Below are 17373 nucleotides of genomic sequence, written 5' to 3' on the forward strand. Positions count from 1 at the left end.
CACCACAGTAGAAACTTCACATTTTTTGTTGTTCTGCTTTTGTTGTTGAGCAAACCATAAATATTTGCTGCAATTTTGGGGAAAAAAGTGTGTTTCATTTTACTTCTAGGTAATTAAAGTTTTCTATTTTATTAATTGCAGACCTGTGCTGAAAAGCCTATAGTAGTAGCTCATGGCAATGAGCCATGCTCATCGCGAGAGAATATGTCTGCTGTGGGACCAATGATGGTGATCCAAAGGAGGGCCACCAAGTTGATCAGGGGGATGGAGCACCTCTCCTCTGAGGTGAAAGGCTGAGAGAATTTAGATTGTTCAGCCTGTAAAAGAGAAGGGTTCGGGGTGACCTAATTATGGTCTTCCAGTACTTGAAGGGAACTTAAAGGAAAGATGGGGCAAGACTATTTACAAGAGCATGTAGTGACAGGACAAGGGCAAATGGGTTCAAATTGAAACATGGCAGGCTTAGATTAGATTTTAGGAAAAAATTCTTTACTGTGAGGGTGGTGAGACACTGGAACAGGTTGCCCAGAGAAGCTGTGGTTGCCCCATCCCTGAAGGTGTTCAAGGCCAAATTGGATGGGGCTCTGAGCAACCTGGTCTAGTTGAAAGTGCCCCTGCCCACGGCAGAAGGCTTGGAACTAGATGATCCTCTAGGTCCCTTCCAACCTGAACCATTCTCTGATTCCCTGGTGGCTTCTCCCAACAAATGTTGTTGCGTACACCGCCGGGCTCCAAGCCCTCTCGGCCGTACCCTGACACGCTTCTATTCGCTTATGGTATGTCACCGCCCCCGACAGGCAGCACCCCCACCTCTGCCCCAGCTGCCGCAACGCGACCAAAGGTGGCTTCTCCCCCGGCCGGGGCCGAGAGCGCGGGCGGGGCGGGGCGGTGCTGAGCCCGCGGGGGCGGTGCTGTGAGTGCCGTGATCGCTGTGATCGCGGACATCCCGGCGCTCCCCGTAGTGCGGCGGCTGCTCTCGCCATGGCGGCCGGCAGCGGCACGAAGGCGGCCGAGCGGCTCTACGACATGGTGGTGTTCGGCGCCTCGGGCTTCACCGGACAGTTCGTGGTGGAGGAGGTGGCGCGGGCGGCGGCGGCGGCGGCCGCCGGCGAGGGTCAGCTGTGCCGCGGCCCCCTGCGCTGGGCCGTGGCCGGGCGGAGCCGCGAGAAGCTGCGGGCGGTGCTGGAGCGGGCGGCCGAACGACTGGGTACGGGCCGCGGCCGGGCCGGGGGCGCAGCGCCGGGGCAGGGGGGCAGCGGGTCGGGCCCGGAGCCGCCCGCGGGCGGGTGTGCGGGGAAGGGCTGCGGGGCGAGCCCCGGAGGTGGGGCTCGCCCCGGGGAGGGCGGTGAGGGTGACCGCGGTCTCCGGTGCGCAGGGAAGGCGACGCTCGGGGCAGAGGTCGACGTGCTGCTGTGCGATGTGGGCGACGCGGTCTCGCTGGCCGCCATGGCGAAGCAGACCCGGGTGGTGCTGAACTGCGTGGGCCCGGTGAGTGCGGGGTGCGGGCGGGGCCGCGCCGGGGCTCGGGCGGCCGCGTTCCCCGCCCCTCCTCGGGTCTACGCGGCTCCTTGAACCCGAACCCGAAGGACAGCCGCCTACTGCAGTGGCCGCAGGGTGTGCCACTGCAATGGCTGGTGGTGCGATGCGCGGGCAGATCTCCTCAGATACAGCGGGGTTCGGTTTAGGTCTTCCATAGGAAGCATAAGAAACTGATGGTGAAGTTGGCCCAACGTTTCAGGTTGGGCCAGAGTGTTTCGAGTGGCACTAGGGTTAAAAGTAGAGCAGGAAGAGGGGCCCACAGGCTTGCTGCTGTAAGCTCTTGGCTCTTTTAAAACTTCCAGCGGCAGTATTTCCAGTACATTCAGAGGGCATCAAAGTATGGGAGGTGGAAGTTGGGTCATGCCAATGTCTTTGAAATTAAGAGTGTTTAAGCAGAGAATATGCTGATAATAAAGCGCAAAAAACATAGAGTGAGACTAGCAGCAGTATTCAATTGGTCTTGGTGATCTGATTTTATGAGAGATCAGGTGTAGTAGCCTGTGCAGCAAACTCCATTATCAGTGGTGGAGTTTGTTATGCTGTTCCTTCTCCCCACACCCCCAAGAAATAAAAGTGCTATTACATTTTAACCCCACTTAGCAAAATCAGTAGCCACCAAATTTACTTTTATTGTAGAGGTGTACATTAGATAAAGCATGTTGGGTAAGTTCTGGTGTGTGGGTTTTCTTTTGTTACGTGTGGTGTTTTTTCCTTCTATAGTACAGATTCTTTGGAGAGCCTGTGGTAGAAGCTTGTGTTGAAAATGGTGCAAGCTGCATTGACATCAGTGGAGAGCCCCAGGTATGTGACAGTAAAAATCACTACCTTACATAAAGGATCTACGAAAGGAGTGTTTATTCAGTGTGCTTCATGTTTCTGCCAATGTTTCTGAACATGAACACAAATTCTGCCTCCTCATCTACAATTACTGTAAAAGATGCAGTAAGTCTTTTAAGGTACACTAATGTGTGTTGGTTGTATAGTTTCCTTGCTTGTAAGAATAGAGCCTTTTAGGTTCTCTCTGGAAATCCCAAGTTCTGAATTCTGTTTCAAGCCTCAGTTGTGATTCTGCATAGGAATTCTATACATTTCTTTGCACTGCTGTGAAACTTTGATACTTGACCAGGACTTATATATATATATATATATCTGTCGTAAAGGTGCATGTAGGTGGTTTGAAGCATGTAGGTTGCTATAATGTGACAGTAAAGCACTGATGGCTAATATTGCATATGGCCAAGAATGGATTTCTGCTTAAAATACTTGTTCTGACTGTGTTTTAGTTCCTGGAGGGAATGTACCTGAAATACAACGAAAAAGCTGCGGAAAAGGGGGTATATGTCGTTGGAAGCTGTGGCTTTGACTCCATACCAGCTGATATGGGAGTACTGTACACCAGAGACAAGTTGAAAGGTGACTTGAATAAATACGTCCTTATGGTGAAAAGGAAATGCAGATTATGCTTTCATCTGGTTTCCTAAAGCAGCAGTGCTTCTGTGGAAACTCTTTCAGTGACTCTTTTTGCCTGCCTTTATCAGGTGACCACTTTCAACCAAATGTGGTAGAGAGAAATTTCAAAGTAAGTCCTATTCCCATATTGGAGAAGATTGGTAGAGTAGGGATTCAAGGTCATGTTGCTCACTGAGAGGACAGACCCTTCAGCTATGAGCTGTTCAGCCAGCATATGGACTTCTCTAGGCAAGCCTCAGCACACTGCCACTTGTGCAGAGGATCTTGTAGGGAAAAGACAGTGCGGGGGGGGGACAGCTGTGGGAAAGGGTCCACAGACTGGTAGGTAATCAGGTTTCCTAAGTTTTCTTTTTCAGCTGCAGTGTCTTAGAAGCTGTCACGTAAGTAGCAAGACAGTGCCATGCAGTGCCTTTTGCTTTAATAGCAGCTGAAAGAGGACAAATATATTTGAGAAAAGATACGAAAGGATTTAATTCTCTGTAAATAATACTTGATCCTGGTTTCAAATGAGGATACTCTGTTCCTCAGGTCTGACTTTCAGTTGGGAGGGCCGATAGGAGTATCCAAATGTTTTGCTTTTATGGACTATGAAAAAGACTGTTAAATGGGTTTGGTTTATATTGAAGTGTATTGTGAACTTACAGTTGAAGAAGCCTCAAGTGGGATCTGACTGGAGGGAGAAGCAAGGCATGAAAATGAGTATCTAGTTGCTCATGAGGTTGTAATTTCGTGTTTGAAACCTGTTTTGAATAAAGCTGTCTTTTATATTTTCTTATTTTGACTTTATGGTATTACCACCTGTTTATCCGGTTGCTTGTTATATGGAAATTTACCCATACAAGTAGTTTTACAGTCTCATAAGGAACTGAGCAAAGCAAAACAAAGCAGAATTTGGAGGCACTGTTTTGTGCTGCTGCTCATCACAACTAAGCATTCTTTGCAAAACACAAGCTATGCTAAAATGAATGTTTTAGGATATTTTGTTTTGTTTTAGGCTACTTGTTTTTTGGGGGAGGTTATGGGTTGTTTTATTTTGGTGGGGGGTTTTTTGTAGTTCAGGTGTACCAAATTTTTAGTCCATCTTTGCTTTCACAGCCAACATCATCCTTTATTTTGAAACTTGGAGGAAAACGAAATGTGGCTCTTAATATTCCTTCCTTTTTTTACCCCAATGAATTTTTTACATTATCTCATTAACTAGGTAAGACAAATGAAAAAAATTTAATGAGTGCAGGTAGTATTAGTGACCGTTATTGAGGTACTTTACACAAGAAATTTAATACTTGCTTACTCAAATAGCTGTGCATCCTATGTTATTTGGCTTCGAGATAAAGATATAACTCTGCCTTTTCAGCTGATAGTGTCAGTGGCCTGCTATTTGAGTCTACCAGAGCGTAGTGTGGTCTTGCAAACTAATGGCTGAATGTGCCAAGTAATATTTTCTCCTCTCTTTTGACAGGTACCTTAACTGCTGTTGAAAGTTTCCTGTCGGTAAAATCTGGGCCTGAGGTTAGTTGGTTTCTGCCTTCTTGGAACTCAGAGGTTTTTGTGATAGCATCAGACTAGCCCATCAGAATAACTGTTGCTACATTAATACAGTCCAAAGAGCAAGCTGGCAGTTATTTGAGTCAAAGAACTTTATTCTTTAGGTGCTAATGAAAGTTTCCCAAGCAAACACCATTTTGTAAGGTCTGTTTTCAGAGGGTGTCTACCTAGAGTTTGTTGTGGTAAGCTGTGCCAAGAATTATTTTGGTTTTGCAGAGTTGTGGGAAGGATTCTTACACAAGTAAAACTATAACAAGATTCATAGTGTGTTGCCAGTAATCCTAGTGTTTGTCTTTGGGTTTTTTGTTTGTTGGGGGGCAAGTTGTTTCAATATACTTAATGCATGTAATCATGATACAGGTAGGTAGTAATTGTAATAATGTGAAATATATGTAATAGTCCTAATGTCATTGTTAAAACAATGCAATGATGATCCAAGCCAGTCTTGGTACCCAGCAACCAAACATGCTATTTCTGGCTTAATCACCCATCTTATTAGATAGGGCCTAAGTCACAGTCTGTTCTTACAAATATCTGGAGGAGTGGAGGAAGCCCTTGGAATGGGAGAATAATATCCCTCTATTAATGAACAGGGAATAGTAGTGAATGAGTATGTATAAATCTGTATGTTGGGTAGAAAGATGGTTTACCTATGTGTGGTGTAACTTCTAAGTGTTGGTAAGAAGAGATATCAATAATGGGAATTAACTACAGTGGGGTGGTTAGAAGTGATACAGATACGTATTAAGTATGTGGGGCCTGAGCATGTTGTGGGTCATATGGAATGAGGGATGGAGGTTGCATTGGGTGTGGCTGAGTTCATTTCCCCATAGAAGCCATCACTGTGCTGTGCTTCCTGTGGTAGCTGCAGAGGTGTTGATAACACACCAGTGTTTTGGCTACTGCTGAGCACTGCTCCCACAGCGCTAAGGCTGTCTCTGCAACGTTCTCCCCCTCATCCAGCAGTCTGGGGTGGGCAAGATCCTGGGAGGGGGCATAGTCAGGACAGCTGACTAAAGGGGTATTCCATGTCATGCAAGTTCGTTCAGCAATAAAAGCTAAAGGTGGGAGGCGTTTGTTACTACAACACCTGTGTTGCGGAGCAAGCACTCTGCATACTGAAGCTCTGCCTCCTGGGAAGTGGCTGGACATCACCTGCTGATGGAAAGTAGAGAAGTCTTTTGTTTTCCTTTGCTTCCATATACAGCTTTTGCTTTATTAAGTTGCCTTTGTCTTCACACACAAGGGATTTTTCTGTCTTATTTTCTCCTCTCCCTATCCTAGCTAGGAAGAGAGTGATAAAGTCTCTTGGTGAGCACCTGGCATCCAACCAAGGTCATCCCACTCCACTATAATGCATGTAATCATAACACATATATTGTATTTTATTGTATTGGCCTTTTAGCCATCAGCACACTTGTAACAAACATAGATAGAGCCCTCCCCAAATCTTCGTTTGCGAAGCCCAGCCATGAGTGTGATAACACATATATGTAATAATTGTAATATGTGTAATAGTTCTAGTATCATTGTTAAAATAATACATGAAACCTTTAAATACTGAACTGTTTACTGTTTTGGGTGTGTCGCCAGGGTGTTTGTGTACACGATGGGACCTGGAAGTCAGCTGTCTATGGCCTTGCGGATGAAGACAACCTGAGGAAACTTCGAAAAAAGATAGGATATGCCCCTGTTCCAATAGTTGGTGCAAAGCTTAAAAAAAGGTATAAGTGTAAGATGTGAAACATGCTGTCTTCTAACAGTATTTATGATACAGATTGCTAACATAGTATTAAATACTGAAAGGATGCATTTAGGACTTCAATATAATATGAACACATAGATGCTCATCTAGTAGAATTGAAGATAAGTTCAGCTTTACTGATTTGTTCATATCTTAATGAAGAGAGAACATGTCTCAGCATCTACTAGGTTTCAAAGTTCACTTGTTCGAAGACTTTTAGTGACGTGGCAAACTTTTGATTTCAGAAGTGATTAGTAGAATGGGGGGGAAAAAAAGGAGAAGACTATTATATTGATTATCAAATTCATCCTTGCTACAGTGCGTGGAATTTTGAGTGAGCCAGGGATAAATTTGGCATTGTTTGCATTCACTGAAAAGAGATAATGTCATAAAAATGCTTGAGAGAAAGCTGATAATGGTAAGGCCAGTATGATCAGTTTCTTTCAGTTTGCACAAACATTGGAACATTTTTAATGACTTTATTTTTTTTCCATTTGCAGAGGATTTTTGTTTTACAATCAGGAATTCAAAGAGTACTCTATTCCATTCATGGGATCTGATGGTTCTGTTGTGAAACGGACTCAGCGTTATTTGCACACAGAGTTGCAGGAAACACCTGTAAGTTACTGTTATTTGTGTGCTATGTCTTCTGGGTGCACTGGCCTGTTCCATGCTGCTTTATACTGTGGCTGATGAGCCTGCCTTTGGCTGCCAGCATGATACTTATGAGAGTGTCTTGTAGGGTTGCCCTGCTCTCTGATTTCTGGATATGTATTTGTAGGGAATGGAAACCATGAGTCACAGTCACATTTGAAAGGTTGCATTAAATGGATTAATTTCTGTTTCTGTGCCGAGGCTTTTCTTGTTGTACCAGTAGAGCTTCTAAAAGGATCATAATTTTAGTCTGTGTAGCTGTAGCTAGGTCAGCATATAGTGTAGTAAATTCTCTGGTAAAGAATTCATATGCTGCTCATTTATATCTTAAGACTTTAATGCTTGGGTCTCCAGTGTGCAGAGTAAAGGCAGTGTGAAGTGATGGTGGTGGAAAAGATGTTTAATGTTTGTGTTTCATGGTTTCTTGAGAGAACACCAGCACCAATAGTCTGTATAACTGCTATGCAGAATCATACACATCAGTTAAGAGAGTGAGATAGTGCTTTAAAAATATCCTTGGAAGCTACTAATGAGAAAGGCTTGCCATTGCTATTTCAGTTTCTCTTACAGAAAAGGATAAAGAGAAGGAAAGGAGGATCTAGGAAAGAAGGCTGAAATCAGATACCAAAAACATATCTTTCTTATTTACCATGCCTGCTCCCTCACCACTCTGTAGTTATATTATCTTCTCAGAATGAATGACAAAGTGAAGCATTCTTCAAAGAGTTGCTTAGAACTAAGACACTTGTTTAAGGCCCTATTTAAACTGCTATCTGTTCTATGAAACAACTGCATCTTAATTTGAGGTAGATTAGTTTTTTTAAAATGGACATTTGATGCATTTTAATGCAAGAAATTTACTGTAAATCTTATCAATGAAAATACGTTTTTGCTTCAGGTCCAGTATGGTGCTTATGTGAATGTAGGTGGTCTTGGCTCTGTTATCAAGCTGATGTTTGCTGGCATGTTATTTCTTCTCCTGGTGAAGTTTAACTTCGGAAGAAAACTTCTGACAAAAGTAAGTTTTCAAAACACAAAATAACTCAGTGTTTGGAGATTTATTTTTTTTCTCTCTAGTTTACTGTTGGTCTTTTTTTGTCTTTTTTTTTTCCCCCTCCCCTCTCATCATGTAGTACCCAGAATTTTTCTCTGCTGGACGTTTCACAAAGGAAGGACCAACCCAGAAACAGGTAACTGACTGTTTTCCATCACAGTTGTTCAATACATTTGTTATGGTAATAGTGGAATAGTAAATTAGAATCAACTGCTTACTCTCAGAGAAATAATTTCTAAATGAATCCAAGAATATTCTGAGTTGGAAGGAACCCACTAGGATCATCAAAGTCCAACACAGGCCCTGCACAGGACAGCCCCAAGAGTCACACCATGTGCCTGAGAGCATTGTCCAAACGCTTCTTGAACTCTGTCAGGCTTGGTGCTGTGACCACGTCCCTGGGGAACCTGTTCCAGTGCTCAACCACCCTCTAGGTGAAGAATCTTTTTCCAGCCTAAACCTCCCTTGATACAACTTCAGGCCATTTCCTCGGGTCCTGGTCACCACAGAGAAGAGATCAGTGTCTGCCCCTCTGCTTCCCCGCATGAGAAGGCTGAAGACTGCAATGAGGTGTCCCCTCAGTCTTTTCTTCTCCAGGCTGAACAGACCAAGTGACTTCATCTGCTCCTCATACGGCTTCCCCTCTAGGCCCAAATGCACATTTTGTGTGCCTGTTCAGATAGTTATAGAATATTTACATAATCATGCCTTCTGTTATTAGACATCAGAGTATGTGTAACTCCTATGAGGAATAAATGGATAATATTGGTGGGCCTGATGTATTTACATGGGTGGCTCAGAGCACTCTATCAAAGGTGATGACTAAGGGAGACCGATTAGCAAAAACCTAGGACTGAAAGCACTGAGAGAATAAACAGACTTCAGAAAAAGAACAGTTCCAACAAAGTGGAAGCAATTAAAAATTGAGATGAGATTATACCTTTTAAGCAATAACTCAAAATAAGTGCTCTTACGTTTAAATGGATTATAGTATTTGGCAGAATTCTACATATAGAATTTGGATACTTATATTTACTACTTGTGTTTGCCTGATATCGGTGAGTTACTGTTTTGGTGACCATGCTTGTCTTGTTCACTACAGATGGATGGAACCTCTTTTACAATGACTTTTTTTGGTGAGGGTTACAGTGAGGGGCAAGATCCCCAGAGTGGCAAACCAAATGTGAAGATCTGCACTGAAGTGAAAGGACCAGGTATGTATGTTAGTAGCAGCTGACTGCTTTTGCCTGCTCCAAAATAGGTTTATGATTCCACTGCTGTCTCTTTCACCCTTGAGAAGGACTTGCAACATGAACAAAGTCACAGGCTTTACAGTGTATTTACCTTGGATACTAGAATTCATTGACTTGGTTTTTGAAATGGCCAGTTCATTTGAATTCTTGTCATTATCTTTCCTCTGACTTTCCCTGTTCCAATTCTCATGTTTGCTGAGTGGAGCCATTGAAGGGAGAGGGCTTTAAGGATAGTTTTCAGTTGTTATAGCCTGGACTTACTACTTGTGTTTTTTCCAGTTCCCTGAGAGTGAACCTAACCTGGTCTAGTGTGGTATAATTTCTAGCTATAGCATACTTCTGTTCAGGTCATTCCTTGAGGGGAGACGACACCCTACGTGGTTTGGAGAGAGCAAGAATCTACGTTCAGAAAGGAGTTAATCTACCATAGCTTCTTTAAATAACTAGAGATGTAGCTGAATTCAAGCTACACAACAAAGGTCTGAATTTAGGCACAGAATGGAGTAAGTTCTTGCTGTATTGGAGAGCCCTCTCTCACCATGGTGTAGACACTCAACAATTGTGGTGTGGTTATAGGCCTATATGTGAAGCAGTATTTGTCTGGATTAGATCTTAAGGACTTCACCAGCTACTTGGGCTGATTACTAGGTAAAAAACGCTGTTCTTAGATGGGGAAGGCCATTTCATTGCCAAAGAGATTATTCTTCTGAATGCCGTAGAGAAGAACAAACTTACATTCTACACTTCAACACACTGTATGTCATTTGGGGGTTTTGTTTTGTTTGTCAGAGCCTGGATATGTTGCTACACCTATTGCAATGGTTCAGGCAGCTGTATCTCTTCTGGAAGATGCACCTTCTCTGCCTAAACGGTAAGTACTTTCCCATTCTGAGTAGCTTGCTCTTCCTTAGAGCTACTATGTGCAAATGTTTCTGTTTGAAAATATGCATATCAACCCTGTGGATTTCTGTGTTACCTCACCCAACTGGCTGTGCAAGGGAGATGCTTCACCACAGGCTGATTTAAAGCCACTTGGTCTTTCCCAGTCTTTCAGTTTGAAAGGATGTAGTCATAGGCTTTTAGTCAGGCTTTTGCATCAGTGTCTATATATTCAGTTAATGGAATGGTTTCTGTTGGGTTTGCTGGATGCAGCAATGAATCTATAATTATAACCACCTTGCCAAATTTCTTATCCACTCTGTTCTGGGACAAAGTGGCTTTTTTCTTTCTTAATCATGGAAGCACATCTTTAACTTCACAAAAAGGTGTCCCTCGATCACTGTGCCACTAATGTTTTTCTCTTTTCACTAACAGGGGTGGTGTATATTCTCCGGGAGCTGCCTTCTCCAAAACAAAACTGATTGATCGCCTCAACAGACGTGGTGTTGAGTTCTCTGTTATTAGCAAGCCTGAAGTCTGAAGACAAAACATAACTATGAATTAACACCTTTAATGGGTCTAACTCAAATAAAACTCATTTGGCTGCAAAAGCCTAATCGTAAAGTAGTTTCACTGTGCAATTGTTTGCAGCAGAAACAGAAGAAAACTTGAGTTAAATGTATAATACTATTTGCTATAGTGAGAAAATCCCTAAAGGGTGGGTATTAAGTTTTAATTCACAGACATATTAAATTGGTAACTTCTTGGGTACTAGTTCTGGAATTTTAATGTTGTTCATCTAAGTTTTTCAGGTTCCTACTTAATGGACCAGCTATAGTGTCTGCTTCACAAGTAACCATAGCCACCTCACTTCACCCGTTCTGCAACTATGTAAAGCAGGCAGGCCTGGGATAACAAGTGCCTTAGCAGATGAAACCACTAGTTTCTCCTTGTGTTTGGCATGTCTTTAATACCATTTTCAATTAATCTTTATTTAATAACTGTTCTTAGTGCAGATCTGTGTGTTAGGGTTTCTATAGTTAGGTAAGTAGTAATAAACTGTATTACTTTTGCACATTGTAACGATGGAGGCTTGTTCTGTTGATCATTTTGGAAGCTGTTTGACCTGATGCAATCCAGGTTCTAGGTGCACTGGCCTATTTCATACTACTTGATACTGTAACTGATGAGTCTGCTTTTTGCTGCTAGCATAATTATGACAGTGTCATGTCGGGTTATCTTGCTCTCTGGGTATGGATTGGTAGGAAATGGAAGCCTTGAGTTACAGAAGTATTGAAAGGTAGCCTTCTTGATTTTTGGGAGTGATAAATACATTAAATTATTTTTCTCTGCAGAGGTGCTTTTTTTTTCTATCTTGTAAAAACTCTGAAAATTAGTCTGAGATATATAAAAGTTTCTGTCTCAGCTGCATCACATTCACCATTTTTATTATCAGGCAAACCACATAAAAACTGATGCTTTATAGAATCATAGCTGTATTGAAGATTGCCTTATGGATGTAGTTCACCATATAATGGTGGTTTAGGTGCTGCTTCTTAAGCTTTTATGCCTTCACTGCACTGTCTTCAATAACCTAAAGTTAAAAAATGCCTGTTAATACTTTATTCCTTACCAAACAGACAAACTTCACACTGATGAAACTGAAGATGGTGAAAAGCTGCTTTTCCTTTCAGATCACTACCACTTTGAAAGTTAGAAACATACAATGTACTCTCTACTAGAGATGACAGTTCATTCATTTAAGGGGCAGAGATCAGAGCAGTCAGTGTATGCAATTCACAGGCTCCCTTTCTGGTATTTCCATTCAGGACTAGCAATGTGCCACCACCCACGGACAGTGGGCAGTTTGACAACACAAGGTGTGTATGCAACTGGCACTGATCATCACATTGCAGTGCCTTCTGCACGACTCCACACCCACACAGAGTGACCCACTCTGTGTCTGACAGGGTAAAACACAATTATGTCCCTGGAGTTTAAAGTTTTGGTCGTGACAACAAAAAGAGTATTTTTCAAATTAATTTCCTGAAGAAACAAGAACATGGCATCTTCTTGTCTGCAGTGCTATCTCCTATCCCAGTACTTTTTGCAACTTCTACACTGCTCTTCCAAAAGGCACACAACATGTTATTCCACAGAGCAGCATTTCCAGTTGCTGTGTCCAGCACAGCAACTCAGCAAAGCAATGGCCACAGCTTATTTCTTCACTAATTAATCAGCTGTGCACAGCATGAAATGAAGTGACTGCTGTAAAAATACCTACACATCTTCATGTAGAAGTGTTCAGGCCTTCTCAAATTGGCTCAGAAATGTTTTACAGTATTGAAAGGGTTTAAAAGGAGGAGGAAGAAGCTAGTTCAAGGGTATGGGTGATATTTCATAACAAGAGAAAGGTCACAACGATTTTGTTCAGGTAGGCAAATGCAAAAAGATTAAGTCAGGTTTTATTGCCTTGCATGGTATCAGTTTGATGGCAGTGAATAGAAATGCAGCTTAACACAAACAACTGATAACTAAAATTACTGCAAAACGTCATCACTGAATTTGACAGACACTTGGCTGATATTGCTTAGTTGTCATTCGCGTAACTGTACTAAGAATCTGAGGCATGCATATGTGGCTTCTAGAAATGCATGTCAAACTACGCAGAGCTACTGAGCACTTAAATACTAAGATGGTTAAGCTACAAATTGCATCTTTTAAGTAGCTAACTGTGGATTGAAAAGTCCAAGTTTAATTTACTTTGTTCTATGCAATAAAAATGAGTGTATTTCTCAAAGCTATGGGACAAACTGATGTTAACTGAGAACTAAACTTCCCTCTTCAAGACTGTTCCAAACTTACTGTTTCCAGTATGTTTTTGGTTTGGTTTGGTTGATAGCAGCTTTTTAAAATACAAACCTTAGCCACAAGAGGAGTCTCCAGTAAATTCAGCTCTGATGCTCCTGGAGAATTCTTTTGTGAGATAGAGCGATGTGTCTTTGATTTCAGTGGGCTGGATACCACAAAAGAAGTAGAAGCTCTGCACGGTGTCTGCCAGCTTTCATCCTGTGCCGCAGAACAGGAAGGAACAGGACGAACCACCAAATCCAGCAATCTGTTAGGACACACAACTTAAGCTATGAATGTAAATAAATAAATGAAAAAAATGCTATGTTCATCTGAGATTATACAGAACAAAAACATTCAATGATCAACAAATGCAGGTGAAGCCTCACTGCTGGGGTGATGTATCAGGGTCACAAACAAGTGACAGACACTTTTGGGGTGTCAAAGTCTATACACCCAACAGCTTGATGGTAGTCAAGGTTTTAGCCTCAGCTATCTTAAACTCTGTAAGCACATTTGCCATAGTGTAAATACATGTATTTGCATAAGTAAGATTGTCATACCAAAACAGTTTCTCTAAATATTACTTCCGATTGATTCATAAATGTTATATATTGTATGTGCAAAAGAAGTGAAGCAAAGCTTTATTCACATGTACCTTCCCACCAAAACCCTAACATAATTCAAATTTCTCTTTCATTTTCTCTTCCCCCAAAAATGTAGCTCAACACTAAACATTGTGAAAAGGCTGCTTACCTGTAATATTGTGAGATACTTGTTTTCTGCTCATTTCCCAACCATACTTCTCTAAATTTGGACAATACTTTACTGATGAAAGCTGCTCGTGTGTGCACATTTCCTGCATTAGCCTGTCGTGTTACTGCTGATAATGCCTTTGGCCTTGGGACTGTAAAGCAAGAGGGAAAAAATACCAGCCTTGTGTAATCCAGGTGATGGCTGGTTGTCAGTAATTCCCCCCTCTAAAAGTTACCTTCTCTTAAGACTGATGAAGGCACACGGTAAGGCTTGGTTCTCTCTACAGCCAGTTTCCTTTGAACTGTAGGAAGAATTTTACTATATTGGTCTAGTAGAGAATTTCTGGCAACTGCTCTCTCTCTCAAGCGAGGATCACGATCATTCTGATAAATGAAATGAGTAAAGCAAGAAGTTATTTACAAGAAGTTTATTGCATGGAAATATCTCTGCTTTTCCTAATTAGGGCCTAAATTTGCTCTACAGATACAGTAAAATATGTCCACTGCACAGAACTGCAGCAATTTCTATCCAGCTGCACACCAGTTTCAACCAATAGTTGAAAAGTGCAAGGAAGACTGAAATAACAGCAGAACCTGCAACTCCCAGTTAAAACTACTCTGGCACTCTATAGAGCTTTATTCTCATATACTTCGTATCACCTGCAATTTTCAAATGGTTTACAGAACAGCAGGTTTCGCCTGGTTTTTCTGAAATACTAATGTCCAAGACAACTGAAGACACAGGGCAACTGCAAATTATGTTAGACAAAATTATGGGAAAATTAAAACAAGTTAGAAAAAGCTGCTTACACAAACCTTCTGGTTGGAACACAGTTTTCACTTGCAGGACCTAAATATTCCAAGACCACCTTATAAGTTTGATTTTTCAGGAAAACTATGGTTCCAGAAAACAGCAAATGTATCAGAGATCCCCAACGGAAGTTCACATAACACAAAATTTCATCTTAATATTTTCAGAAAGATGAGTAAGACTTTACATCAAAAAAATAACATGAAAGTTGTGGAATCACAAAGCTTGCACTTTAGTTAGAGAAAATAATAAAAAAAAACACCCCAAACCACTAACCAAAACCCACTGTGTATATTTTACCTGTGGAGCATCTAGACTGCTCTCAGTTCGAAAAATAAAATTGTGTACAAGACACAATATACAACATACATTTCATTCCACAGAAATGAGTGACACAAACATCTTCCATAGTCTAAGCCATACATAGCAAAGGGATCTCAGGAACTGAAGGAACAGATGGGCTGGTAAGAAAAGATACATATTTATTCCTCAGATGCAAACAAACTATTTCAAGTGAAGTCAACCATGGTCTGTAACATTTAATCCACAACTTCACAAAGCAGCTTTGCAGTAGTTTAGGTTCGGTTTAGCTTTTCAGTAGTTCAGCTTTTAGGTTTAGCTGTAACTTGATGTGTAGGAATTTACTCATAGTCTTTCAAAGAATGATACAAGAAATAAAGCAGGCTTTATACTGAGGGCTATCAAAACTGGTTAGTCACACGAAGAGAAACTCGTGCACACTCGACAGGACTTCTACCCTTACCATAAGATTAACCTTCATTGACTGATTCAGCTGTAGTGCAGGGATATAGTTGGCACGCTGCAGATGGTGGACTAGAAGGAATTCATGATTCTGAACACCAGCATTGGTCTGTAAAAACTTCTCCAGACACTCCTGTGAGAAATAACACATTACAAAAACCTATTAGGATTCTGCCTCTTCTCTCGGCAAACAGACCATTCAGACTTTTTTTGTCTTCTCCAAACTTACTTTTTCAGTGTCTGTGAACAGCAGCTTCAGTAAATCCTCCATTAGCCCCATCTCCTGACAGATTTCATACATGTGCTTTAACAGCTCTTCTACATTTAATTTAGTGGTATGTTGCTGCAACAGACCCCAAGCCTCCACCATGCACCTGCAGTTAATTTTTGGGAGATGGAAAGGAATGGGAACAGCATAACCAAAAAGATGACCCAAAGTCATTGTATTCATTCAAAGATTAAAGGAAATGTAGAGGATCACAATTTGTATTATCTGCTCTCACCCTTTCCCAGGATCTGAATGCCAAAACGGTGGGACAGATTTCCTTACCTATTGGACAACAGCACAGTGAGGAAAAGCCGCACTTCGCTACTGCTTGACATGGATGGCTTCATCATCTGGATGTACCTGAGGGCTCGCCTGTGCTCTCCTTGGCACATGAGGGACTGAATAATTCTCCTATGTTGCCACGGCACAGTTTTGATTGTAGCTGGGTGGAAGAGCAGGGCCAGTGAATCCTGCACAAGTCAGAGATCACGTTTATCAGACTATATACATGCACACATGCCACACATACAGTCCACACTTCCTTAAGCAAGGCTGCAGGTGGGTTAAACACACTTAGATGTCTAATGAAATATTTGATCCAGGACATGTCAATTAAAATTCCAGTATTTGCAGAGAAAAAATTCAGTTAGCCATACGGAACAAAGCAAATGTTTTAAAAGGAGGAATTCAGACTTTTCTAAGTTAACAAATCTTTGTGCACAAACATTCCCTTTTACAAATATATTACTAAATAAGAAGTTACTCTACAAACAAATTGATTCTATTGACATGGTGACAGGCAAAGAACAACCTCCAGCATCAGAAGAAAAGGAATTAGGTTGAAAAGTCACGTCTACAGTCTTCCACCTCAAATCTTGCTGATACCCTCATAGGTTTCACATTTAAAGTACCCAAAACATCTTAGAGAAAATGCTTAACTGCTCTGCTGAAAACCTCCAACAATAGATAGTTTTGAAAATTCAAATATCAAGTGTTATTAAAGTTGACTATTCCTTTGTTTTAAGTAATTTCCTGTCAAAGCAGTTAAAGTAAAATTTCAAATCATAGCTTACTGCTCCACAGTGCAGTGTTACAAAAATGCTTCTAATGTTTCAGTATCTCCTAATATCTAAGCACCAATTTTTTAAAAATAGTTTTATCAAGTACAGCTCTGCACTGCAATGTGTATCTAAGTAAACTGTTACATACTTACTTCGTAATCACTGTGGTCTAGAAGCCAAAACCCTTGAATAAGCTTAACGAGACCCCAAGGGATAGCAAAGGTATTTAGAAAAGAGTCAATTACACTTTCTGTTTTATCCGGAGAGGTATGCATGATATCCAACAGGAAGTAAATTGTCTGAGAGTGAGTACTTAACTAAGGCAAATAAATTGGTAAGACCAAAAATTTATCACATTACATTTAGCAAAACAATGAAATGAGAATATAAAAATGGTAGGAAGCAGAACATGCTAACATATTAGTCTTGCTATTTTAAGCTATTATAACCTGAAAATAGTCAGGTCCTAATCACACATTGCATTCTGAATAAACAGCCAGAAAGAAACACTCCTGGATTTCTGTAAGGCAATCAAAAAAGCCAAATTTGAGCATTTAAATCCTGCTGTTATAAACTCAGGTTCCTGCTTTAGTCAGTGGAGCTAGCAGTCGAACGTCCAATAATTAATTATTAATTATTTTGTATACTCTGGAAATGAGGAAAAATAACTATGTAAATTGTGGTGCCCTTAAAATACAACTTAGCACTGAATAATTGAAACTAGATTT

The 17373-nt window shown here is 41.3% G+C and overlaps 2 protein-coding genes across 5 annotated transcripts in view; one reads left to right on the top strand and one right to left on the bottom strand.

The window, feature by feature from the left end:
* Positions 1–907: 907 nt before the first annotated feature.
* SCCPDH (saccharopine dehydrogenase (putative)) lies at positions 908–11221 on the top strand. The gene is made up of 12 exons (XM_051783356.1): positions 908–1207; positions 1376–1488; positions 2260–2340; positions 2823–2952; positions 4469–4518; positions 6148–6278; positions 6799–6916; positions 7851–7970; positions 8086–8142; positions 9109–9220; positions 10049–10130; positions 10574–11221. Exons 1-12 carry the CDS (start codon positions 982–984, stop codon positions 10677–10679), a joined length of 1326 nt encoding a protein of 441 aa, XP_051639316.1. The 5' UTR covers positions 908–981; the 3' UTR covers positions 10680–11221.
* A 392-nt stretch (positions 11222–11613) lies between these two features.
* Positions 11614–17373, bottom strand: part of LOC127469229 (protein ELYS-like) — a 69538-nt gene continuing 63778 nt past the window's right edge. For all 4 annotated transcript variants that reach the window (XM_051783309.1, XM_051783310.1, XM_051783307.1 and 1 more), the window contains 8 exons: positions 16798–16944; positions 15867–16054; positions 15546–15690; positions 15318–15449; positions 13980–14127; positions 13745–13895; positions 13061–13256; positions 11614–11732 (listed from right to left, as the gene is read on the bottom strand). In XM_051783309.1, coding sequence (XP_051639269.1) covers positions 11703–11732; positions 13061–13256; positions 13745–13895; positions 13980–14127; positions 15318–15449; positions 15546–15690; positions 15867–16054; positions 16798–16944 — 1137 coding nt within the window. In that variant the 3' untranslated portion in view covers positions 11614–11702. The remainder of the gene's footprint in view (positions 11733–13060; positions 13257–13744; positions 13896–13979; positions 14128–15317; positions 15450–15545; positions 15691–15866; positions 16055–16797; positions 16945–17373) is intronic.

Source organism: Manacus candei, unplaced genomic scaffold (genome assembly GCF_025592945.1).
Source record: "Manacus candei isolate 608988 ecotype Guabito, Panama unplaced genomic scaffold, ASM2559294v1 h1tg000017l, whole genome shotgun sequence".
Taxonomy (NCBI): domain Eukaryota; kingdom Metazoa; phylum Chordata; class Aves; order Passeriformes; family Pipridae; genus Manacus; species Manacus candei.